At 47.4% G+C, this 26,695-nt stretch overlaps 2 protein-coding genes across 9 annotated transcripts in view; one reads left to right on the top strand and one right to left on the bottom strand.

The window, feature by feature from the left end:
* Nucleotides 1–26,695, top strand: part of shroom2a (shroom family member 2a) — a 94,023-nt gene that overhangs the window by 55,888 nt on the left and 11,440 nt on the right. For 7 of the 8 annotated variants that reach the window (XM_029744573.1, XM_029744572.1, XM_029744574.1 and 4 more), the window contains 3 exons: nucleotides 5,664–6,368; nucleotides 12,218–12,892; nucleotides 23,431–23,608. In XM_029744573.1, coding sequence (XP_029600433.1) covers nucleotides 5,664–6,368; nucleotides 12,218–12,892; nucleotides 23,431–23,608 — 1,558 coding nt within the window. The remainder of the gene's footprint in view (nucleotides 1–5,663; nucleotides 6,369–12,217; nucleotides 12,893–23,430; nucleotides 23,609–26,695) is intronic. The other variant, XM_029744579.1, reaches the window with a different exon arrangement.
* Nucleotides 9,611–12,211, bottom strand: LOC115183234 (protein PRQFV-amide-like). Its single transcript, XM_029744580.1, has 5 exons — nucleotides 12,142–12,211; nucleotides 11,681–12,087; nucleotides 11,143–11,556; nucleotides 10,389–11,050; nucleotides 9,611–10,318 (listed from the first exon to the last, which is right to left on the bottom strand). The coding sequence occupies exons 1-5, from the start codon at nucleotides 12,190–12,192 to the stop codon at nucleotides 9,678–9,680; spliced, it is 2,175 nt and encodes a 724-aa protein (XP_029600440.1). The 5' UTR covers nucleotides 12,193–12,211; the 3' UTR covers nucleotides 9,611–9,677.

Here is a 26,695-nt window from a genome sequence, read left to right on the forward strand (position 1 = left end):
TGTAGCATGGCCGTAGCCCTGTCAGACCAGTGGTATGTAATGTAGCATGGCCGTAGCCCTGTCAGACCAGTGGTATGTAATGTAGCATGGCCGTAGCCCTGTCAGACCAGTGGTATGTAATGTAGCATGGCCGTAGCCCTGTCAGACCAGTGGTATGTAATGTAGCATGGCCGTAGCCCTGTCAGACCAGTGATATGTAATGTAGCATGGCCGTAGCCCTGTCAGACCAGTAGACCAGTGGTATGTAATGTAGTGTTGTGTCTTTGGCTATGCCGGATTAAGTGATATGACATGCTAACTTATAAAATTATTTCTCTGTAATTAATATTACCTGATTAAGCTAATCATGTAAATGCAATTAACTAGAAAGTCGGGGCACCACAGAAGAACGTTTATAGAGCTGTTATCTTCTGAATAAACTCTTAAAATACTTAGTAATATTTTACATCGATAGCAGTCAATCTTATCTTATTTTCAATCTCATCATGAAAGTTATAAATTCTTGGTTATCTTCACGAACCCTGGCTAACAAGTTGAATCAGCAATACAAAATTGGGTTTAATTATTTATTTACTAAATACCTAACTAATCACACAGAATTACAAATACACAGAATACATATGATGTCATACAGAAAACGTCCTAGTGGACTGAGCCTGTATCATGGCTGGTTACACAAAGGAAAAGGGGGTTGGGCTTGAATGAAAGAGCGGGAAGATTTAGGAACACAGAAACAGCAGCTATGCTATCGTAAATACATTATCTTATGCATTCTAAATTACCGCCCATTTGGAAAAGGAAAATGCAATAAATATTTACTCTGAGCTGCGCTTCGGTAGATTGGTCGTAGATGCTGGCCGTGGTTGGCCAACAGATCTTCCTGTTGTGTAGTGGAAGAATGTCAATGGTGGTAAATTGGATACGTGGTGGTATCTTCGTCCGTCTGTTAGACTGGATCCGTCGTCCGTCCTTTCCTAGCCCACGTCGACAGCGGCCGCTGCTAACTCAACGGCTAGGAAGTATCACTTCTGTAGTGAATAAGCTCAAAGTTCATACCATTCGCCATCAAAGCTCACGCCGAGGTTGGCTTAGTTCTGTCCTTGATATGGTTTAGTTAACATGTCTGTCCTTATAACGTCGAGGCTGCAGACCTCTCGTACTGGAACACGGAATGTCTTTTCGTCAAAGACTTATATAGTGGAGAGGGGGAAAGGAGGGGTTTCATCGTTTATAACCCCATGTCTCTTCACAGGGTTGGCCACTGATCGGCAGGGCACTTTCCCTATGAAAACCCAATTCTCTCATTTGGAAGCTAAAATTACATTTAATCTCCTAACAAACAATTTCAATATCAAACATTTCAATTGCATAACAATTCCATGTGACTCTGATAACTAGAGAGTGTATACTTTCTCCGGTACAGTTTATGTCGTCCTGCCATCAATCATAATGTCTCAGATAACAATGAACTGACCTACATACTCATTACGTTATCAAGCATATTTCCAACTGGTTTTATTAACAAAAGATGGTTCCTTTCCCCATTTGTTTGATGTTCCCAGACTCTCTATATTTAACACAGGCTATTCCAGTCCTTCAGTAGGGTCAGAGAGAGAGGGGAAGGGAGAAGGTATTTATGGGGGGGTCATAAACCTTACCCACAGGCCAACGTCATGACAGTAGCATGGCCGTAGCCCTGTCAGACCAGTGATATGTAATGTAGCATGGCCGTAGCCCTGTCAAACCAGTGATATGTAATGTAGCATGGCCGTAGCCCTGTCAGACCAGTAGACCAGTGGTATGTAATGTAGCATGGCCGTAGCCCTGTCAGACCAGTGGTATGTAATGTAGCATGGCCGTAGCCCTGTCAGACCAGTGGTATGTAATGTAGCATGACCGTAGCCCTGTCAGACCAGTGGTATGTAATGTAGCATGGCCGTAGCCCTGTCAGACCAGTGGTATGTAATGTAGCATGGCCGTAGCCCTGTCAGACCAGTGGTATGTAATGTAGCATGGCCGTAGCCCTGTCAGACCAGTGGTATGTAATGTAGCATGGCCGTAGCCCTGTCAGATCAGTGGTATGTAATGTAGCATGGCCGTAACCCTGTCAGACCAGTGATATGTAATGTAGCCTGGCCGTAGCCCTGTCAGACCAGTAGACCAGTGGTATGTAATGTAGCATGGCCGTAGCCCTGTCAGACCAGTAGACCAGTGGTATGTAATGTAGCATGGCCGTAACCCTGTCAGACCAGTGATATGTAATGTAGCATGGCCGTAGCCCTGTCTTTGGCTTGCAAGCCTCACCCTTTTTTCCTCCAAATATAACAATGGACATTATGGCCAAACAGTTCTATTTTTGTTTCATCAGACCCGAGGACATTTCTCCAAAAAGTATGATCTTTGTCCCCATGTGCATTTGCAAACTTTAGTCTAGCTTTTTTATGGCGGTTTTGGAGCAGTGGCTTCTTCCTTGCTGAGCAGCCTTTCAGGTTACGTCGATATAGGACTTGTTTTACTGTGGATATAGATACTTTTGTACCTGTTTCCTCCAGCATCTTCACAAGGTCCTTTGCTGTTGTTCTGCGATTGATTTGCACTTTTTGCACCAAAGTACGTTCATCTCTAGGAGACAGAACGCGTCTCCTTCCTGAGCGGTATGACGGCTGCGTGTCCCATGGTGTTTATACTTGCGTACTATTGTTTGTACAGATGATCGTGGTACCGTCAGGCATTTGGAAATTGTTCCCAAGGATGAACCAGACTTGTGGGGGTCTACACATTTAGTAGTAGAAAGACATCAAGCAAAGAGGCACTGAGTTTGAAGGTAGGCCTTGAAATACATCCACAGGTACACCTCCAATTGACTCAAATGATGTCAATTAGCCTATCAGAAGCTTCTAAAGCCATGACATCATTTTCTAGAATTTTCCAAGCTGTTTAAAGGCACAGTCAACTTAGTGTATGTAAACTTCTGACCCACTGGAATTGTGATACAATGAATTATAAGTGAAATAATCTATTTGTAAACAATTGTTGGAAACATGACTTGTGTCATGCACAAAGTAGATGTCCTAACAGACTTGCCTAAACTATAGTTTGTTAACAAGAAATTTGTGGAGTGGTTGAAAAACAAGTTTTAATGACTCCAACCTAAGTGTATGTAAACTTCCGACTTCAACTGTACATGTACAGATTACCTCAACTAGCCTGTACCCCTGTATATAGCCTCATTACTAGCCTGTACCCCTGCACACTGACTTGTACCGGTACCCCCTGTATATAGCCTCCACATTGACTCTGTACCGGTACCCCTGTATACAGCCTCCACATTGACTCTGTACCGGTACCCCCTGTATATAGCCTCCACATTGACTCTGTACCGGTACCCCCTGTGTATAGTCTCCACATTGACTCTGTACCGTAATACCCTGTATATAGCCTCCACATTGACTCTGTACCGGTACCCCCTGTATATAGTCTCCACATTGACTCTGTACCGGTACCCCCTGTATATAGCCTCCACATTGACTCTGTACCGGTACCCCCTGTATATAGCCTCCACATTGACTCTGTACCGGTACCCCCTGTATATAGCCTCCACATTGACTCTGTACCGGTACCCCCTGTATATAGCCTCCACATTGACTCTGTACCGTAATACCCTGTATATAGCCTCCACATTGACTCTGTACCGTAATACCCTGTATATAACCTCCACATTGACTCTGTACTGTAATACCCTGTATATAGCCCCGTTATTGTTATTTACTGTTGCTCTTCAATTATTTGTTATTTCTTATCTCTTACTTTTTTTGTAGGTATTTTCTTAAAACTGCATTGTTGGTTAAGGGCTTGTAAGTAAGCATTTCACGGTAAGGTCTACACCTGTTGTATTCGGCGCATGTGACATAACATTTTCTTTGATTTTGGGTAGGTGCATTCGGAAAGCATTTAGACCCCTTCACTTTTTCCACATTTTGTTACGTTACAGACTTATTCTAAAGTGGATTATACAAAACCTTTCCTCATCCATCTACACACAATAATTGGGGGAGAAGGGTCTTGATCAGGGAGGTCACTCTGCCAGAGCTCCAGAGTTCCTCTCTGGAGATGGTAGAACCTTCCAGAAGGACAACCTTCTCTGCAACACCACCAATCAGGCCTTTATGGTAGAGTGGCCAGACAGAAGCCACTCCTCAGTAAAAGGCACATGACAGCCCGCTTGGAGTTTGCTCAAAGGCACCTAAAGACACTCAGGCCATGAGAAACAAGTTTCTCTGGTCTGATGAAACCAAGATTGAACTATTTGTCCTGAATGCCAAGCGTCACGTCTGGAGGAAACCTGGCAACATCCCTACGGTGAAGCATGGTGGTGGCAGCATCATGCTGCGGGGATGTTTTTCAGCGGCAGGAACTGGGAGACTAGTCAGGATCAAGGGAATGCTGAACGGAGCAAAGTACAGAGAGATCCTTGATGAAAACCTGCTTCATAGCGCCCAGGACCTCAGACTGGGGCGAAGGTTCACCTTCCAACAGGACAACAACCTTAAGCACACAGCCAAGACAACGCAGGAGTGGCTTCGGAAACAAATCTCAATGTCCTTGAGTGGCCCAGACTTGAACCTGATCGAACATCTCTGAAGAGACCTGAAAATAGCTGTGCAGCGACGCTCCCCATCCAATCTGACAGAGCTTGAGAGGATCTGCGGAGAAGAATGGGAGAAACTCCACAAATACAGGTGTGCCAAGCTTGTACTGAGTAAAGGGTGTGAATACTTATGTAAATGTGATTTATATAAATTTGCAAAAATGTTGTAACTTTTTTTTTTGCTATGTCATTATGGGGTATTGTGTGTAGATTGATGAGGGGGGTAAAAAACGATTTAATCAATTTTAGAATAAGGCTGTAACGTGAGAAAATGTTAAGTCAAGGGGTCTAAATGCTTTCAGAATGCACTGTGTATATACTGTAATAGGCTCCATATGGTTAACATGTATTGTGACACACACACACTGATCCTCTCTTTTTATACTCTACATAAGTACAAGTGTTTTGGTTGTGAACGTCCTCAGAGAGCCTTTGAGAACAGCGACTGCTGCTATAATATTCATCTCCCAGAAGTCCATTTTCTCCCTTCAGAGCAGACATCACACCGGAGCATTTTGTCCCACAGCCTTGAGCCATCAGCTTTGACATCCGAGGGTTAAAGATCTGACTGAACTGGGCGATCTGGGCCAGAGTGGCGTAGGAGGATAATTTATTCTCCTCTGTGACGGGGCTGTGGGAACACGAGTGTGTCCTATCACGTCCTAGTTATTAGTTACAGTCATCATTACTTCAGTTAGCTGCTGTCAACATGACTTTCTCTGTTATGTGTATGTATACTGTGTGTGTGTGTGTGTGTGTGTGTGTATGTATACTGTGTGTGTGTGTGTGTGTGTGTGTGTGTGTGTGTATGTATACTGTGTGTGTATGTATACTGTGTGTATGTATTGTGTGTGTGTGTGTGTGTCTGTGTGTGTGTGTATGTATGTATACTGTGTGTATGTATGTATACTGTGTCTATGTATACTGTGTATGTATACTGTGTATGTATACTGTGTGTGTGTGTGTGTGTGTGTGTTGTGTCATATGAACAGTGTTTGACTATGCTTTCTCCCAGGTTGTCTGACAGATGTCGTGTTGGAGAATTCAGAGAAACAGTGAAGAGAGAGAAGGCTCTGGAACCTCTGGAGCTGAAAGACTTCCCAGAACCCCCTCCGGCCGTGACCAACGAGGAGAGCCCTGACATCAGATCCACCGCTTCCCTCTACGACCCTCTCCCTTTAACGTCTGCCCCTCTCCCTGCCTACCACAGACCCACATCCATCTCTTACCAGCCCCTGGAAACGGACCTCCTTCCCCCAGATGAGTCCTACACCGAGCCTCGGACCTCAATACCCCAGCTTTACACCCAGCTCCAGTCTGGTACCAGGAGGACGGGTCCGGTCTCCCCACCCAGACAAGACCATTCAAAATATCCACAGAACACCCACTCCCAGGAGTCTCTGTCTGGCTCTCAGGGCAGAGCTTCAGCCTCCCACGTCCTGGTCTCCTCCTACTTTACCTCTGGTCCCACCCACTCCCCAAGGAGGGATTCTGAGCAGAGCAGAGGATTGGTGGAGAGGGAGCAGGAGGCGGTACACCAGGTAGTGCCATCCAATCCTGGTCCAGCCCTTCCTGCCCTGCCCAGTATGGAGTGCCATCGTTCTCCGTCTCCTCAGTTTGCTCCTCCTCAGCTGACAGACAAGCCTCCTGTCTCTCTCCAACAGCATCATGACAACCCTGTCTCTCTCTCCGTCTGTCTGCACTATGACCAAAAGAACAGGTAAGATTAGACTTCACTCTCTGATCTAGTTGGAACTATGATAGATAGATAGATATTGGATTTATCGAGCTGCTTGTAGCTGGTTTGAGAATTATTTAAAATGACAGAACACAGTGTGTACTTACTGACGGCGTTAAATCAGGATTTCGATACATAACAAAGGGTGTCCCACAGGGTTCAATTCTTGGTCCAAGTTTTTTTCACTATTTATATGAACAGCATTGTGCTACTGCCCGTACTGCAGCTCCAGGCTCTGTTGACTCTTCAACCTGATTTTACTACCTTGCAGAAAGCCTTGGTTGACCTGAAGTTGGTAGTAAATGCTGGGGAAACCAAGTACACGTTATTTTCCAAATCGTGTAATAATGTAGCTGATGATTTGTGCGTAAGTACGTTAGATGGTGGCCTCATTGATCGTGTCTCCGCCTATAAATATCTGGGCATCTGGATTGACGAAAAGATATCTTGTAAAAAGCATGTTGACGAGTTAGTCAACAAATTAAGAATTAATGTTGGTCTTCTATAGAAATACTGTCTTTCATTAAATATAGAACACAGATCATTCAGTCGACATGTATTCCTGTTATAGATTATGGAGATATTATATACACGAGTGCAGCTACCAGTGTTTTGAAGCATGTTTTATAACATCTGACAGTAATGCCACTCACCACTGCATCAATTTACCATGAAGTTGGTTAGACCTCACCACTGCATCAATTTACCATGAAGTTGGTTAGACCTCACCACTGCATCAATTTACCATGAAGTTGGTTAGACCTCACCACTGCATCAATTTACCATGAAGTTGGTTAGACCTCACCACTTCATCAATTTACCATGAAGTTGGTTAGACCTCCACTGCATCCTTTATCATGAAGTTGGTTAGACCTCACCACTGCTGCATCCTTTATCATGAAGTTGGTTAGACCTCACCACTGCATCCTTTATCATGAAGTTGGTTAGACCTCACCACTGCATCCTTTACCATGAAGTTGGTTAGACCTCACCACTGCTGCATCCTTTACCATGAAGTTGGTTAGACCTCACCACTGCTGCATCCTTTACCATGAAGTTGGTTAGACCTCACCACTGCATCCTTTACCATGAAGTTGGTTAGACCTCACCACTGAATCATTTATCATAAAGTTGGTTAGACCTCACCACTGCATCCTTTACCATGAAGTTGGTTAGACCTCACCACTGAATCCTTTATCATAAAGTTGGTTAGACCTCACCACTGCATCCTTTATCATAAAGTTGGTTAGACTAGAAATATAGAAACTGGGATTATAAGACTAGATCGCAGAGTTGGTTAATGATGGAGACTCCACGTGTATCCACAGAGTTGGTTAATGATGGAGACTCCACGTGTATCCACAGAGTTGGTTAATGATGGAGACTCCACGTGTATCCACAGAGTTGGTTAATGATGGAGACTCCACGTGTATCCACAGAGTTGGTTAATGATAGAGACTCCACGTGTATCCACAGAGTTGGTTAATGATGGAGACTCCACGTGTATCCACAGAGTTGGTCAATGATGGAGACTCCACGTGTATCCACAGAGTTGGTCAATGATGGAGACTCCACGTGTATCCACAGAGTTGGTTAATGATGGAGACTCCACGTGTATCCACAGAGTTGGTCAATGATGGAGACTCCACGTGTATCCACAGAGTTGGTTAATGGTGGAGACTCCACATGTATCCACAGAGTTGGTTAATGATGGAGACTCCACGATTATCCACAGAGTTGGTTAATGATGGAGACCACGTGTATCCACAGAGTTGGTTAATGATGGAGACTCCACGTGTATCCACAGAGTTGGTTAATGATGGAGACTCCACGTGTATCCACAGAGTTGGTCAATGATGGAGACTCCACGTGTATCCACAGAGTTGGTTAATGATGGAGACTCCACGTGTATCCACAGAGGTGGTTAATGATGGAGACTCCACGTGTATCCACAGAGTTGGTTAATGATGGAGACTCCACGTGTATCCACAGAGTTGGTTAATGATGGAGACTCCATGTGTATCCACAGAGTTGGTTAATGATGGAGACTCCACATGTATCCAATAAATCTATTAGAAGTCACTCTGATCTAGTTGGAACTATGATAGATAGACAGAGTTATCTATTTCTTATCCATTGCATAGCTGTAGTAACTGGTCTACTCTTCTCAGTAGTCTGTAGTAGTCTGAAGTAGTCTGAAGTAGTCTGTAGTAGTCTGTAGTAGTCGGTAGTAATCTGTGGTAGTCGGTAGTAGTCGGTAGTAGTCTGTAGTAGTCGGTAGTAGTCGGCAGTCGTCTGTAGTAGTCAGCAGTAGTCTGTAGTGACTGGTCTACTCCTCTTCGTAGTAGTCTGTAGTAGTCTGTAGTAGTCTGTAGTAGTCAGCAGTAGTCTGTAGTAGTCTGTAGTAGTCAGCAGTAGTCTGTAGTAGTCGGTAGTAGTCGGTAGTAGTCTGTAGTGACTGGTCTACTCCTCTCCTCAGTAGTCAGCAGTAGTCTGTAGTAGTCAGCAGTAGTCTGCAGTAGTCTGTAGTGACTGGTCTACTCCTCTCCTCAGTAGTCTGTAGTAGTCAGCAGTAGTCTGCAGTAGTCTGTAGTGACTGGTCTACTCCTCTCCTCAGTAGTCTGAAGTGACTGGTCTACTCCTCTTCTCCTCAGTAATCTGTAGTAGTCAGCAGTAGTCTGTAGTGACTGGTCTACTCCTCAGTAGTCTGCAGTAGTCAGCAGTAGTCTGCAGTAGTCTGAAGTGACTGGTCTACTCCTCTTCTCCTCAGTAATCTGTAGTAGTCAGCAGTAGTCTGTAGTGACTGGTCTACTCCTCAGTAGTCTGCAGTAGTTTGTAGTAGTCGGTAGTAGTCTGTAGTGACTGGTCTACTCCTCTCCTCAGTAGTCTGCAGTAGTCGGCAGTAGTCTGCAGTGACTGGTCTGCTCCTTTCCTCCTCAGTAGTCAGCAGTAGTCAGCAGTGACTGGTCTGCTCCTCTCCTCAGTCTCTCTGTACAAAGGCTCTTATTGATTGTCTCCATCCAGCAGCATTAGCATGTGAATAACTCTTCCAACGCAGTAGCAGAATAGTTAAACAGCCTCGATCTGATGCCTTTCCAGAGCAGAGCGACGTGATCTGTTACAGAGGTCGTTTGTTGCAGCTCTGAGTTGAAACATAATTGATATCGTCTGTAGAGAAGAGAGCTCTGTGGTGTACCGGACATTCCAGCCGTGCTGGGTGAGGGGGGAGGGGCACCAGAACCTCTCAGCATTGCCAGGATGTTGGCCACTGGATGGTAGAATGACTGTAGTTCAGTTCCTCTCTGAGGAACATTTGTTATAACAGCTTTTGGACTTTTTGGGGCATCCTGTTCCGTGGTCTGAGTGTTCTCTCTGGGTCGTCCTGTTCCGTGGTCTGAGTGTTCTCTCTGGGTCGTCCTGTTCCGTGGTCTGAGTGTTCTCTCTGGGTCGTCCTGTTCCGTGGTCTGAGTGTTCTCTCTGGGTCGTCCTGTTCCGTGGTCTGAGTGTTCTCTCTGGGTCGTCCTGTTCCGTGGTCTGAGTGTTCTCTCTGGGTCGTCCTGTTCCGTGGTCTGAGTGTTCTCTCTGGGTCGTCCTGTTCCGTGGTCTGAGTGTTCTCTCTGGGTCTGAGTGTTCTCGCTGGGGCGTCCTGTTCCGTGGTCTGAGTGTTCTCTCTGGGTCTGAGTGTTCTCTCTGGGTCTGAGTGTTCTCTCTGGGTCTGAGTGTTCTCTCTGGGTCGTCCTGTCCCGTGGTCTGAGTGTTCTCTCTGGGTCGTCCTGTTCCGTGGTCTGAGTGTTCTCTCTGGGTCGTCCTGTTCCGTGGTCTGAGTGTTCTCTCTGGGTCTGAGTGTTCTCTCTGGGTCGTCCTGTCCCGTGGTCTGAGTGTTCTCTCTGGGTCGTCCTGTCCCGTGGTCTGAGTGTTCTCTCTGGGTCGTCCTGTTCCGTGGTCTGAGTGTTCTCTCTGGGTCTGAGTGTTCCGTGGTCTGAGTGTTCTCTCTGGGTCGTCCTGTTCCGTGGTCTGAGTGTTCTCTCTGGGTCGTCCTGTTCCGTGGTCTGAGTGTTCTCTCTGGGTCGTCCTGTTCCGTGGTCTGAGTGTTCTCTCTGGGTCGTCCTGTTCCGTGGTCTGAGTGTTCTCTCTGGGTCTGAGTGTTCTCTCTGGGTCGTCCTGTCCCGTGGTCTGAGTGTTCTCTCTGGGTCGTCCTGTCCCGTGGTCTGAGTGTTCTCTCTGGGTCGTCCTGTTCCATGGTCTGAGTGTTCTCTCTGGGTCTGAGTGTTCTCTCTGGGTCGTCCTGTTCCGTGGTCTGAGTGTTCTCTCTGGGTCGTCCTGTTCCGTGGTCTGAGTGTTCTCTCTGGGTTGTCCTGTCCCGTGGTCTGAGTGTTCTCTCTGGGTCGTCCTGTTCCGTGGTCTGAGTGTTTTCTCTGGGTCGTCCTGTTCCGTGGTCTGAGTGTTCTCTCTGGGTTGTCCTGTTCCGTGGTCTGAGTGTTCTCTCTGGGTCGTCCTGTTCCGTGGTCTGAGTGTTCTCTCTGGGTCGTCCTGTTCCGTGGTCTGAGTGTTCTCTCTGGGTCGTCCTGTTCCGTGGTCTGAGTGTTCTCTCTGGGTCTGAGTGTTCTCTCTGGGTCGTCCTGTCCCGTGGTCTGAGTGTTCTCTCTGGGTCGTCCTGTTCCGTGGTCTGAGTGTTCTCTCTGGGTCTGAGTGTTCTCTCTGGGTCGTCCTGTCCCGTGGTCTGAGTGTTCTCTCTGGGTCTGAGTGTTCTCTCTGGGTCTGAGTGTTCTCTCTGGGTCGTCCTGTTCCGTGGTCTGTGTTCTCTCTGGGTCTGAGTGTTCTCTCTGGGTCGTCCTGTCCCGTGGTCTGAGTGTTCTCTCTGGGTCGTCCTGTCCCGTGGTCTGAGTGTTCTCTCTGGGTCGTCCTGTTCCGTGGTCTGAGTGTTCTCTCTGGGTCTGAGTGTTCTCTCTGGGTCGTCCTGTTCCGTGGTCTGAGTGTTCTCTCTGGGTCGTCCTGTTCCGTGGTCTGAGTGTTCTCTCTGGGTCGTCCTGTTCCGTGGTCTGAGTGTTCTCTCTGGGTCTGAGTGTTCTCTCTGGGTCGTCCTGTCCCGTGGTCTGAGTGTTCTCTCTGGGTCTGAGTGTTCTCTCTGGGTCGTCCTGTCCCGTGGTCTGAGTGTTCTCTCTGGGTCGTCCTGTTCCATGGTCTGAGTGTTCTCTCTGGGTCTGAGTGTTCTCTCTGGGTCGTCCTGTTCCGTGGTCTGAGTGTTCTCTCTGGGTCGTCCTGTTCCGTGGTCTGAGTGTTCTCTCTGGGTCGTCCTGTCCCGTGGTCTGAGTGTTCTCTCTGGGTCGTCCTGTTCCGTGGTCTGAGTGTTCTCTCTGGGTCGTCCTGTTCCGTGGTCTGAGTGTTCTCTCTGGGTTGTCCTGTTCCGTGGTCTGAGTGTTCTCTCTGGGTCGTCCTGTTCCGTGGTCTGAGTGTTCTCTCTGGGTCGTCCTGTTCCGTGGTCTGAGTGTTCTCTCTGGGTCGTCCTGTTCCGTGGTCTGAGTGTTCTCTCTGGGTCTGAGTGTTCTCTCTGGGTCGTCCTGTCCCGTGGTCTGAGTGTTCTCTCTGGGTCGTCCTGTTCCGTGGTCTGAGTGTTCTCTCTGGGTCTGAGTGTTCTCTCTGGGTCGTCCTGTCCCGTGGTCTGAGTGTTCTCTCTGGGTCTGAGTGTTCTCTCTGGGTCGTCCTGTTCCGTGGTCTGAGTGTTCTCTCTGGGTCTGAGTGTTCTCTCTGGGTCGTCCTGTTCCGTGGTCTGAGTGTTCTCTCTGGGTCGTCCCTCTCCTTTCTCCATCTGTGTGTGTCTGTGATGATTTTAGGATGGAGAATGTGATGGAGCCAACCACTGTGAGGAAGGTTCCTATAAAGATTGTTCACTCAGAGAGCGAGAAGGAGAAGGAGAGCCGACAGTACCTGCTACGTCAAAGTCACTCCACAGTGGAAGAAGCCCAGGGGCCCGGTCTGGTCCCCCTCAGCAGCCTGGGGACCTCAGGGGACCCGGAAAAGTCCTACTCTCTGTTCTGTGCCTACAGCCGGCAGAGGGACCAGGGGTCGGAGAGAGAGAAGACACTGGCTCCACTCAGCTACCCAGCGCCAGAACTGCCTACACCCCTACCCTCATACCAAACCCCAACCCCTGAGATGGACCTGGAGCAACACATGGGTCCTCTCAGGGTCCACAACAGCCAAATGGCAGTCCTGGCCACATCCCCACCCGGCCGGCAGACCACCTCGGACCCAGACCCCCCCAGCGGTAACTGCGTGTCCCTTCCCGTCTCTCTCCCCTACTCTGAGGAGGATGTGAAGAGAGAGCAGCTGGCCAGAGACATCATGAATAAGGACCAGTCCCTAGCCGACGTCTTGGACAAGAGCTGGAGGAGGACCACCATGGACCTGATGGAGGGACTCTTCCCCCAGGGAGAAGTGCTGCTGGAGGGGAAGGAGAGGAGGAAGGTGTCCCCCAAACACTCCTCACCACCGCCTTCAGAGGACAGGTCAGTTACTGCTCTTAACACCTAACGCTACCCCTTACCTAACGCTAACTTAACTCTTACCTAACGCTACCCCTTACCTAACGCTACCCCTTACCTAACGCTACCCCTTACCTAACGCTACCCCTTACCTAACGCTACCCCTTACCTAACCCTACCCCTTACCTAACCCTACCCCTTACCTAACCCTACCCCTTACCTAACCCAACCCCTTACCTAACCCTACCCCTTACCTAATCCTACCCCTTACCTAACGCAACTCTTACCTAACCCTACCCCTTACCTAACCCTACCCCTTACCTAACGCTACCCCTTACCTAACGCAACTCTTACCTAACGCTACCCCTTACCTAACCCTACCCCTTACCTAACCCTACCCCTTACCTAACGCTACCCCTTACCTAACGCTACCCCTTACCTAACGCTACCCCTTACCTAACGCTACCCCTTACCTAACGCTACCCCTTACCTAACACTACCCCTTACCCAACCCTACCCCTTACCTAACGCAACTCTTACCTAACCCTACCCCTTACCTAACCCTACCCCTTACCTAATCCTACCCCTTACCTAATCCTACCCCTTACCTAACCCTACCCCTTACCTAACCCTACCCCTTACCTAACCCTACCCCTTACCTAACCCTACCCCTTACCTAACGCTACCCCTTACCTAACCCTACCCCTTACCTAACCCTACCCCTTACCTAACCCTACCCCTTACCTAACGCTACCCCTTACCTAACCCTACCCCTTACCTAACCCTACCCCTTACCCAACCCTACCCCTTACCTAACGCTACCCCTTACCTAACGCTACCCCTTACCTAACCCTACCCCTTACCTAACGCTACCCCTTACCTAACGCAACTCTTACCTAACCCTACCCCTTACCTAACGCTACCCCTTACCTAATCCTACCCCTTACCTAATCCTACCCCTTACCTAACCCTACCCTTACCCAACCCTACCCCTTACCTAACCCTACCCCTTACCTAACGCTACCCCTTACCTAACGCTACCCCTTACCTAACCCTACCCCTTACCTAACGCTACCCCTTACCTAACGCAACTCTTACCTAACCCTACCCCTTACCTAACCCTACCCCTTACCTAACGCTACCCCTTACCTAATCCTACCCCTTACCTAATCCTACCCCTTACCTAACCCTACCCCTTACCCAACCCTACCCCTTACCTAACGCTACCCCTTACCTAACGCTACCCCTTACCTAACGCTACCCCTTACCTAACGCTACCCCTTACCTAATCCTACCCCTTACCCAACCCTACCCCTTACCTAACGCTACCCCTTACCTAACCCTACCCCTTACCTAACGCTACCCCTTACCTAACCCTACCCCTTACCTAACGCTACCCCTTACCTAACGCTAACCCTTACCTAACCCTACCCTTACCTAACGCTACCCCTTACCTAACGCTACCCCTTACCTAACGCTACCCCTTACCTAACGCTACCCCTTCCCTAACCCTACCCCTTACCTAACGCTACCCCTTACCTAACGCCTACCCCCTACCTAACCCTACCCCTTACCTAACGCTACCCATTACCTAACCCTACCCCTTACCTAACCCTACCCTACCTAACCTACCCCTTACCTAACGCTAACCCCTTACCTAACCCGACCCCTTACCTAAAACCTAGACCCCGTACCTAACCTACCCCTTACCTAACCCTACCCCTTACCTAACGCTAACCCCTTACCTAAACGCTACCCCTTACCTAACGCTACCCCTTACCTAACGTACCCCTTACCTAACGCTACCCCTTACCTTAAGCTAACCAATAAACCAAACCCTTACCTAACCCTACCCCTTACCTAACGCTACCCTTACCTACCCTACCCCTTACCTATACGCTAACCCCCTTACCTAACCCTACCCCTTACCTAACCCTACCCCTTACCTAACACTACCCCTTACCTAACCCTACCCCTTACCTAACGCTACCCCTTACCTAACGCTACCCCTTACCTAACCCTACCCCTTACCTAACCCTACCCCTTACCCAACCCAACCCCTTACCTAACCCTACCCCTTACCTAACGCTACCCCTTACCTAACCCTACCCCTACCTAACCCTACCCCTTACCTAACCCTACCCCTTACCTAACGCTACCCCTTACCTAACGCTACCCCTTACCTAACCCTACCCCTTACCTAACCCTACCCCTTACCTAACCCTACCCCTTACCTAACCCTACCCCTTACCTAACCCTACCCCTTACCTAACGCTACCCCTTACCTAACGCAACTCTTACCTAACCCTACCCCTTACCCAACCCTACCCCTTACCTAACGCTACCCCTTACCTAACGCTACCCCTTACCTAACGCTACCCCTTACCTAATCCTACCCCTTACCTAACCCTACCCCTTACCTAACGCTACCCCTTACCTAACCCTACCCCTTACCTAACCCTACCCCTTACCTAACCCTACCCCTTACCTAACGCTACCCCTTACCTAACCCTACCCCTTACCTAACCCTACCCCTTACCTAACCCTACCCCTTACCTAACGCTACCCCCTTACCTAACCCTACCCCTTACCTAACGCTACCCCTTACCTAACGCCTACCCCTTACCTAACCTACCCCTTACCCCGATCTTACCTAACGCTACCCCTTACCTAACGCTACCCCGTACCTACCCTACCCCTTACCTAACCCTACCCCTTACCTAACCTACCCCTTACCTAACCACTACCCCTTACCTAACCCTACCCCTTACCTAACCCTACCCCTTACCTAACGCTACCCCTTACCTAACCCTACCCCTTACCTAACCCTACCCCTTACCTAACGCTACCCCCTTACCTAACCCAACCCCTTACCTAACCCTACCCCTTACCTAACGCTACCCCTTACCTAACCCTACCCCTTACCTAACACTACCCCTTACCTAACCCTACCCCTTACCTAACGCTACCCCTTACCTAACGCTACCCCCTTACCTCACGCTACCCCTTACCTAACCCTACCCCTTACCTAACGCTACCCTTACCTAACCCAACCCCTTACCTAACGCTACCCCTTACCTAACGCTAACTTAACTCTTACCTAACCCTACCCCTTACCTAACGCTACCCCTTACCTAACGCTAACTTAACTCTTACCTAACCCAACCCCTTACCTAACGCTACCCCTTACCTAACGCTAACTTAACTCTTACCTAACGCTACCCCTTACCTAACCCTACCCCTTACCTAACGCTACCCCTTACCTAACCCTACCCCTTACCTAACGCTACCCCTTACCTAACCCTACCCCTTACCTAACGCTACCCCTTACCTAACGCTACCCCTTACCTAACCCTACCCCTTACCTAACCCTACCCCTTACCTAACACTACCCCTTACCTAACCCTACCCCTTACCTAACGCTACCCCTTACCTAACGCTACCCCTTACCTAATCCTACCCCTTACCTAACGCTACCCCTTACCTAACGCTACCCCTTACCTAACGCTACCCCTTACCTAACCTACCCCTACCTAACCCTACCCCTTACCTAACGCTACCCCTTACCTAACCCTACCCCTTACCTACCCCTTACCTAACGCTACCCCTTACCTAACCCTACCCCTTACCTAACCCTACCCCTTACCTAATCCTACCCCTTACCTAACCCTACCCCTTACCTAACCCTACCCCTTACCTAACGCTACCCCTTACCTAACCCTACCCCTTACCTAACGCTACCCCTTACCTAACCCTACCCCTTACCTAACACTACCCCTTACCTAACCCTACCCCTTACCTAACGCTAACTTAACTCTTACCTAACGCTACCCCTTACCTAACGCTACCCCTTACCTAACGCTAACTTAACTCTTACCTAACCCTACCCCTTACCTAACCCTACCCCTTACCTAACGCTAACTTAACTCTTACCTAACCCTACCCCTTACCTAACCCTACCCCTTACCTAACGCTACCCCTTACCTAACGCTACCCCTTACCTAACCCTACCCCTTACCCAACCCTACCCCTTACCTAACGCTACCCCTTACCTAACGCTAACTTAACTCTTACCTAACCCTACCCCTTACCTAACCCTACCCCTTACCTAACGCTACCCCTTACCTAACGCTACCCCTTACCTAACCCTACCCCTTACCCAACCCTACCCCTTACCTAACGCTACCCCTTACCTAACGCTAACTTAACTCTTACCTAACCCTACCCCTTACCTAACCCTACCCCTTACCTAACGCTACCCCTTACCTAACGCTACCCCTTACCTAACCCTACCCCTTACCCAACCCTACCCCTTACCTAACCCTACCCCTTACCTAACGCTACCCCTTACCTAACCCAACCCCTTACCTAACGCTACCCCTTACCTAACGCTACCCCTTACCTAACGCTACCCCTTACCTAACGCTACCCCTTACCTAACGCTAACTTAACTCTTACCTAACCCTACCCCTTACCTAACGCTACCCCTTACCTAACGCTACCCCTTACCTAACGCTACCCCTTACCTAATCCTACCCCTTACCTAACGCTAATTTAACTCTTACCTAACCCTACCCCTTACCTAACCCTACCCCTTACCTAACGCTAACTTAACTCTTACCTAACGCTACCCCTTACCTAACGCTAACTTAACTCTTACCCTAACCCTACCCCTTACCTAACCCTACCCCTTACCTAACGCTACCCCTTACCCAACCCTACCCCTTACCTAACCCTACCCCTTACCTAACCCTACCCCTTACCCAACCCTACCCCTTACCTAACGCTACCCCTTACCTAACGCTACCCCTTACCTAACGCTACCCCTTACCTAACCCTACCCCTTACCTAACGCTACCCCTTACCTAACGCTACCCCTTACCTAACCCTACCCCTTACCTAACCCTACCCCTTACCTAACGCTACCCCTTACCTAACCCTACCCCTTACCTAACCCTACCCCTTACCTAACCCTACCCCTTACCTAACGCTACCCCTTACCTAACGCTACCCCTTACCTAACGCTACCCCTTACCTAACGCTAACTTAAATCTTACCTAACGCTACCCCTTACCTAACCCTACCCCTTACCTAACGCTACCCCTTACCTAACGCTACCCCTTACCTAACGCTACCCCTTACCTAACGCTACCCCTTACCTAACCCTACCCCTTACCCAACCCTACCCCTTACCTAACCCTACCCCTTACCTAACCCTACCCCTTACCTAACGCTAACCCCTTACCTAACCCTACCCCTTACCTAACGCTACCCCTTACCTAACGCTACCCCTTACCTAACGCTACCCCTTACCTAACCCTACCCCTTACCTAACCCTACCCCTTACCTAACGCTACCCCTTACCTAACCCTACCCCTTACCTAACGCTACCCCTTACCTAACGCTACCCCTTACCTAACGCTACCCCTTACCTAACCCTACCCCTTACCTAACCACTACCCCTTACCTAATCCTACCCCTTACCTAACCCTACCCTTACCTAACCCTACCCCTTACCTAACGCTACCCCTTACCTAACCCTACCCCTTACCTAACGCTACCCCTTACCTAATCCTACCCCTTACCTAACCCTACCCCTTACCTAATCCTACCCCTTACCTAACCCTACCCCTTACCTAACCCTACCCCTTACCTAACGCTACCCCTTACCTAATCCTACCCCTTACCTAATCCTACCCCTTACCTAACCCTACCCCTTACCTAACCCTACCCCTTACCTAACGCTACCCCTTACCTAACGCTAACTTAACTCTTACCTAACGCTACCCCTTACCTAACGCTACCCCTTACCCAACCCTACCCCTTACCTAACCCTACCCCTTACCTAACCCTACCCCTTACCCAACCCTACCCCTTACCTAACGCTACCCCTTACCTAACGCTACCCCTTACCTAACCCTACCCCTTACCTAACCCTACCCCTTACCTAACCCTACCCCTTACCCAACCCTACCCCCTTACCTAACGCTACCCCTTACCTAACGCTACCCCTTACCTAACCCTACCCCTTACCTAACGCTACCCCTTACCTAACGCTACCCCTTACCTAACGCTACCCCTTACCTAACGCTACCCCTTACCTAACGCTAACTTACCTCTTACCTAACCCTACCCCTTACCTAACGCTACCCCTTACCTAACCCTACCCCTTACCTAACGCTACCCCTTACCTAACGCTAACTTAACTCTTACCTAACGCTACCCCTTACCTAACCCTACCCCTTACCTAACCCTACCCCTTACCTAACGCTACCCCTTACCTAACCCTAACCCCTTACCTAACCCTACCCCTTACCTAACCCTACCCCTTACCTAACGCTACCCCTTACCTAACGCTACCCCTTACCTAACGCTACCCCTTACCTAACCCTACCCCTTACCTAACGCTACCCCTTACCTAACGCTAACTTACCTCTTACCTAACCCTACCCCTTACCTAACGCTACCCCTTACCTAACGCTACCCCTTACCTAACGCTACCCCTTACCTAACGCTACCCCTTACCTAACGCTACCCCTTACCTAACGCTAATTTAACTCTTACCTAACCTACCCCTTACCTAACCCTACCCTTACCTAACGCTACCCCTTACCTAACGCTACCCCTTACCTAACGCTACCCCTTACCTAACGCTACCCCTACCTAACGCTACCCCTTACCTAACCCTACCCCTTACCTAACGCTACCCCTTACCTAACGCTACCCCTTACCTAACGCTACCCCTTACCTAACCCAACCCCTTACCTAACGCTACCCCTTACCCAACCCTACCCCTTACCTAACGCTACCCCTTACCTAACGCTAACTTAACTCTTACCCAATCCTACCCCTTACCTAACGCTACCCCTTACCTAACGCTACCCCTTACCTAACCCTACCCCTTACCTAACGCTACCCCTTACCTAACGCTACCCCTTACCTAACGCTACCCCTTACCTAACCCTACCCCTTACCTAACCCAACCCCTTACCTAACGCTACCCCTTACCTAACGCTAACTTAACTCTTACCTAACCCTACCCCTTACCTAACGCTACCCCTTACCTAACGCTAACTTAACTCTTACCTAACCCTACCCCTTACCTAACGCTACCCCTTACCTAACGCTACCCCTTACCTAACGCTACCCCTTACCTAACCCTACCCCTTACCTAACCCTACCCCTTACCTAACCCTACCCCTTACCTAACGCTACCCCTTACCTAACGCTACCCCTTACCTAACCCTACCCCTTACCTAACACTACCCCTTACCTAACCCTACCCCTTACCTAACGCTACCCCTTACCTAACCCTACCCCTTACCTAACGCTAACTTAACTCTTACCTAACCCTACCCCTTACCTAACCCTACCCCTTACCTAACGCTACCCCTTACCTAACCCTACCCCTTACCTAACCCTACCCCTTACCTAACGCTACCCCTTACCTAACGCTACCCCTTACCTAACGCTACCCCTTACCTAACGCTAACTTAACTCTTACCTAACGCTACCCCTTACCTAACGCTAACCCCTTACCTAACCCTACCCCTTACCTAACGCTACCCCTTACCTAACGCTACCCCTTACCTAACCCTACCCCTTACCCAACCCTACCCCTTACCTAACGCTACCCTTACCTAACGCTAACTTAACTCTTACCTAACGCTACCCCTTACCTAACGCTACCCCTTACCTAACCCTACCCCTTACCTAACGCTACCCCTTACCTAATCCTACCCCTTACCTAACGCTACCCCTTACCTAACGCTACCCCTTACCTAACCCTACCCCTTACCTAACGCTACCCCTTACCTAACCCTACCCCTTACCTAACCCTACCCCTTACCTAACGCTACCCCTTACCTAACGCTACCCCTTACCTAACGCTACCCCTTACCTAATCCTACCCCTTACCTAACCCTACCCCTTACCTAACGCTACCCCTTACCTAACCCTACCCCTTACCTAACGCTACCCCTTACCTAACGCTACCCCTTACCTAATCCTACCCCTTACCTAACCCTACCCCTTACCTAATCCTACCCCTTACCTAATCCTACCCCTTACCAAACCCTACCCCTTACCTAACTTTACCCCTACCTAATGCTAACTTACCTCTTACCTAACCCTAGTCTTTACCTAACGCTAACTTAACTCTTACCTAACGCTACCCCTTACCTAACGCTACCCCTTACCTAACGCAACTCTTACCTAACCCTACCCCTTACCTAACCCTACCCCTTACCTAATCCTACCCCTTACCTAATCCTACCCCTTACCTAACCCTACCCCTTACCTAACCCTACCCCTTACCTAATCCTACCCCTTACCTAACCCTACCCCTTACCTAACGCAACTCTTACCTAACCCTACCCCTTACCTAACCCTACCCCTTACCTAATCCTACCCCTTACCTAATCCTACCCCTTACCTAACCCTACCCCTTACCTAATCCTACCCCTTACCTAACCCTACCCCTTACCTAATCCTACCCCTTACCTAACCCTACCCCTTACCTAATCCTACCCCTTACCTAATCCTACCCCTTACCTAACCCTACCCCTTACCTAATCCTACCCCTTACCTAACCCTACCCCTTACCTAATCCTACCCCTTACCTAATCCTACCCCTTACCTAACGCTAATTTAACTCTTACCTAACCCTACCCCTTACCTAACCCTACCCCTTACCTAATCCTACCCCTTACCTAAAGCTAACTTAACTCTTACTCTTATAATAGTCTTCCTTCTCATAGTGGGAGCTGGATTATAATAGTCTTCCGTCTCGTAGTGGGAGCTGGATTATAATAGTCTTCCTTCTCATAGTGGGAGCTGGATTAAAGTAGTCTTCCTTCTCATAGTGGGAGCTGGATTATAATAGTCTTCCTTCTCATAGTGGGAGCTGGATTATAATAGTCTTCCATCTCATAGTGGGAGCTGGATTATAATAGTCTTCCATCTCGTAGTGGGAGCTGGATTATAATAATCTTCCTTCTCGTAGTGGGAGCTGGATTATAATAGTCTTCCGTCTTGTAGTGGCAGCTGGATTATAATAGTCTTCCTTCTCATAGTGGGAGCTGGATTATAATAGTCTTCCTTCTCATAGTGGGAGCTGGATTATAATAGTCTTCCTTCTCATGGTGGGAGATGGATTATAATAGTCTTCCGTCTCGTAGTGGGAGCTGGATTATAATAGTCTTCCGTCTCGTAGTGGGAGCTGGATTATAATAGTCTTCCGTCTTGTAGTGGCAGCTGGATTATAATAGTCTTCCTTCTCATAGTGGGAGCTGGATTATAATAGTCTTCCTTCTCATAGTGGGAGCTGGATTATAATAGTCTTCCTTCTCATAGTGGGAGCTGGATTATAATAGTCTTCCATCTCATAGTGGGAGCTGGATTATAATAGTCTTCCATCATAGTGGGAGCTGGATTATAATAGTCTTCCGTCTCGTAGTGGGAGCTGGATTATAATAGTCTTCCGTCTCGTAGTGGGAGCTGGATTATAATAGTCTTCCGTCTCGTAGTGGGAGCTGGATTATAATAGTCTTCCTTCTCGTAGTGGGAGCTGGATTATAATAGTCTTCCGTCTCATAGTGGGAGCTGGATTATAATAGTCTTCCTTCTCGTGGTGGGAGCTGGATTATAATAGTCTTCCGTCTCGTAGTGGGAGCTGGATTATAATAGTCTTCCGTCTCATAGTGGGAGCTGGATTATAATAGTCTTCCGTCTCGTAGTGGGAGCTGGATTATAATAGTCTTCCATCTCGTAGTGGGAGCTGGATTATAATAGTCTTCCTTCTCATAGTGGGAGCTGGATTATAATAGTCTTCTCATAGTGGGAGCTGGATTATAATAGTCTTCCATCTCGTAGTGGAAGCTGGATTATAATCTTCCGTCTCGTAGTGGGAGCTGGATTATAGTAGTCTTTTCATAGTGGGAGCTGGATTATAATAGTCTTCTCATAGTGGGAGCTGGATTATAATAGTCTTCCATCTCATAGTGGGAGAAAGATTATAATCTTCCTTCTCATAGTGGGAGCTGGATTATAATCTTCCTTCTCGTAGTGGGAGCTGGATTATAATCTTCCTTCTCGTAGTGGGAGCTGGATTATAATAGTCTTTTCATAGTGGGAGCTGGATTATAATAGTCTTCCTTCTCATAGTGGGAGAAAGATAATCTTCCTTCTCATAGTGGGAGCTGGATTATAATCTTCCTTCTCGTAGTGGGAGCTGGATTATAATCTTCCTTCTCGTAGTGGGAGCTGGATTATAATAGTCTTTTCATAGTGGGAGCTGGATTATAATAGTCTTCCTTCTCATAGTGGGAGCTGGATTATAATAGTCTTCTCGTAGTGGGAGCTGGATTATAATAGTTAAATGTTTAAGAGGTTTGATTTGTATTCGTGATAAGAAAGATCTGATGAGAATGACATCATTCAAAGTAAAGGGTGAATGTTGCCACCTGCTGGTGAAGTTCTGAATTGCAGCTCAGTCCCACAAATCTCATTTCAGGTTTGTGCGTTTATACTTGTGTTCTAAATGAGTCCGTCTCTTATTCCAGGGGTGAGGAGGACAGCGTAGCGGTTGCTTTGGTGACCAGCTCCACCTACTACAGCACGTCGGCACCAAAGGCGGAGCTTCTGATCAAGCTGAAAGACATGCAGGAGAGGGAGGGGCTAGAGGAGGAGCTGGAGGAGGAATCAGCGGATGAGTTGGACCACGACCTGGCCAATAAAAAGGTACCAGGAGCCCTCTCTTTACTGTACTGCTCTCTGTACATCTAACCCCAACTCTGTGTTCTACTGTAGCTAGACCTCTGTAGCTAGACATCTAACCCCAACTCTGTGTTCTACTGTAACAGACCTCTCTGTAGTTAGACATCTAACCCCAACTCTGTGTTCTACTGTAACAGACCTCTGTAGCTAGACATCTAACCCCAACTCGGTGTTCTACTGTAACAGACCTCTCTGTAGCTAGACATCTAACCCCAACTCTGTGTTCTACTGTAACAGACCTCTGTAGCTAGACATCTGTAGCTAGACATCTAATCCCAACTCTGTGTTCTACTGTAACAGACCTTTGTAGCTGGACATCTAACCCCAACTCTGTGTTCTACTGTAACAGACATCTAACCCCAACTCTGTGTTCTACTGTAACAGACCTCTGTAGCTAGACATCTAACCCCAACTCTGTGTTCTACTGTAACAGACCTCTGTAGCTAGACATCTAACCCCAACTCTGTGTTCTACTGTAACAGACATCTAACCCCAACTCTGTGTTCTACTGTAACAGACATCTAACCCCAGCTCTGTGTTCTACTGACCTCTGTAGCTGCTGCACTCATTTACAGTGGGACAGGGAACAGTTGGTGAATCATGGTTTGTTTACCTAAGACCCCAAACATGCCACTATTGAACAGCATTGATCATAGACTGATCATAGCTCTGCCCTTGGTTCAGTCCAGAGCTATCTGAAGTCCTACACAACAGACTGGGCCAAAGCTAGATTCACAGACTGGCAGTCTTTCAGGCGATTTGAGAAATCTGTGTGTAAAACTAGTTAAAAAAGCAAAATTAGATTATTATGTAAATACCCTATTTGAATGTACAGGCTACATTTTGGAAAGCTGTTATCTCCCCCAATAAATTAATTTAGATTCTGGCCCTATTACTAATGGATATCATTAATGCATTTCATCACCATTTTATCTCTGCGGCCTTTATATTTCAATATATTTCAAAGCCAGCTCTTGAAAAGAGTTTGGATGTTGATGGTAAATCTATTGAATGACGGTAAATGTATTGAATGATGGTAAATGTATTGAATGATGGTAAATCTATTGAATGATGGTAAATCTATTGAATGATGGTAAATCTATTGAATGACGGTAAATGTATTGAATGACGGTAAATGTATTGAATGATGGTAAATCTATTGAATGATGGTAAATCTATTGAATGATGGTAAATCTATTGAATGATGGTAAATCTATTGAATGACGGTAAATCTATTGAATGACGGTAAATGTATTGAATGATGGTAAATCTATTGATTGATGGTAAATGTATTGAATGATGGTAAATGTATTGAATGATGGTAAATGTATTGAATGATGGTAAATCTATTGAATGACGGTAAATGTTTTCTGAAGTTCACTGATACAGAAGTCCTGGATGCTTTGTTAACATTAGACATGATTAAATCCCCAGGGGCTGATCATTTAGAGCCTGGTCTGCTGAAGTGTGCCCCTTCCTACTGGCTCAGTGGCCCACATTTTATATTTAACATTGTTATCAGGAAGTATTCCAAAAGCATGGAAATCTGTATATGTTTAGCTAAGATTATAGAATCCTTGCTTAATGTACAACCTCTTTCCTTTTTTATCTGATAATTGTATTGTTAATATACACCAATCAGGGTTTAGACCTGGGCATAGTACTACCACGCTAGATGTCAATGCCTTGGATGCTAAAAATAGCTTTGCTGCCTTGTTTATTGACCTGTCAAAGGCATTCGACACTGTTGATCATTCTGTTTTGCTGAAGAAGTTATCAAGAGTTGGCCTGGGATATACAGCCTGTTTATGGTTTCAGAATTATCTCAGTGACAGAACTCAGGCGATCTGGATAGATGGGGGTTAAATCTGAATTATCTCAGTGACAGAACTCAGGCGATCTGGATAGATGGGGTTAAATCTGAATTATCTCAGTGACAGAACTCAGGCGATCTGGATAGATGGGGGTTAAATCTGAATTATCTCAGTGACAGAACTCAGACCATCTGGATAGATTGGGGTTAAATCTGAATTATCTCAGTGACAGAACTCAGACCATCTGGACAGATGGGGGTTAAATAAGAATTTCTTGAGATTCAAAAAAGTGTTCCTCAGGGTTTGATTTTGGGTCCATTATTATTCATCTTGTATATTAATGACAGGAAACACGGTTAATACTTGTAACATTCATCTCTATGCAGATGACAGGTTTGTATTCCTGTGCTGCCTCAGTGCAGCAGGCCATTCCTGAACTTCAGCATGACTTTGATTCAATTCAGAAATCACTTACAGATCTTAAATTAGTGTGGACATTCAGGAGGTCCAGGGAGAAGACATGGAAGCCTGAGAGGAAGACAACCAAAGCTTTAGTTTCTAGACTATCAATTTACAGATGTTGAAAACGTTTTTGGGAGATGTGATGGTTCATTGGGGATCAATATTCCCTTTCTGTTGTTGTTCAGTGAAATCAGCCCATGTGAAGAGTCAACTCATTTAATTAAAGTTCAATTCGTTGGTTTATGTTTCTGTCTCCATATGATATGGTAAATATATCCAATGCAAAAAAACATCTACATTTTAAATGGTATTAATATTAATTTGCATATATTTCCGTTAATTCCCACGGAAAGTTTCCACCTCTGAATATTCCCCAAAATGTGCAACCCTACTCATTATTGAAAATACGAGAAAAATAGTTCAAACAACGCTTCTCCCTGTATTGGATTTTGGTGATATTGTTTACATGTATTCATCAACCTCTGTTTTGAAACCCTTGGACGCAGTCTACCATTCCGCAATACGTTTTATCACAGGGGACAATTTTAGGACTCATTGTAGTCTGTATAAAAATGTGGGATGGACCTCTCTGTCTGTAAGAAAAGAGCTACGTTCTCGTTTAGTTGTTTACAAAGCAACCTGACAGAAACTCCCTCCATGTGTAACATCATCAACTAAGATAAGAATCAGAAGTTACCAAACCTGTTCTCAGGAATGGATAACACCAGAGATCCCTTCAGTCTGTTCCACAAATTAGGGGCATACAAACAATCTG

This window comes from Salmo trutta, unplaced genomic scaffold (genome assembly GCF_901001165.1).
Source record: "Salmo trutta unplaced genomic scaffold, fSalTru1.1, whole genome shotgun sequence".
NCBI classification, from domain to species: domain Eukaryota; kingdom Metazoa; phylum Chordata; class Actinopteri; order Salmoniformes; family Salmonidae; genus Salmo; species Salmo trutta.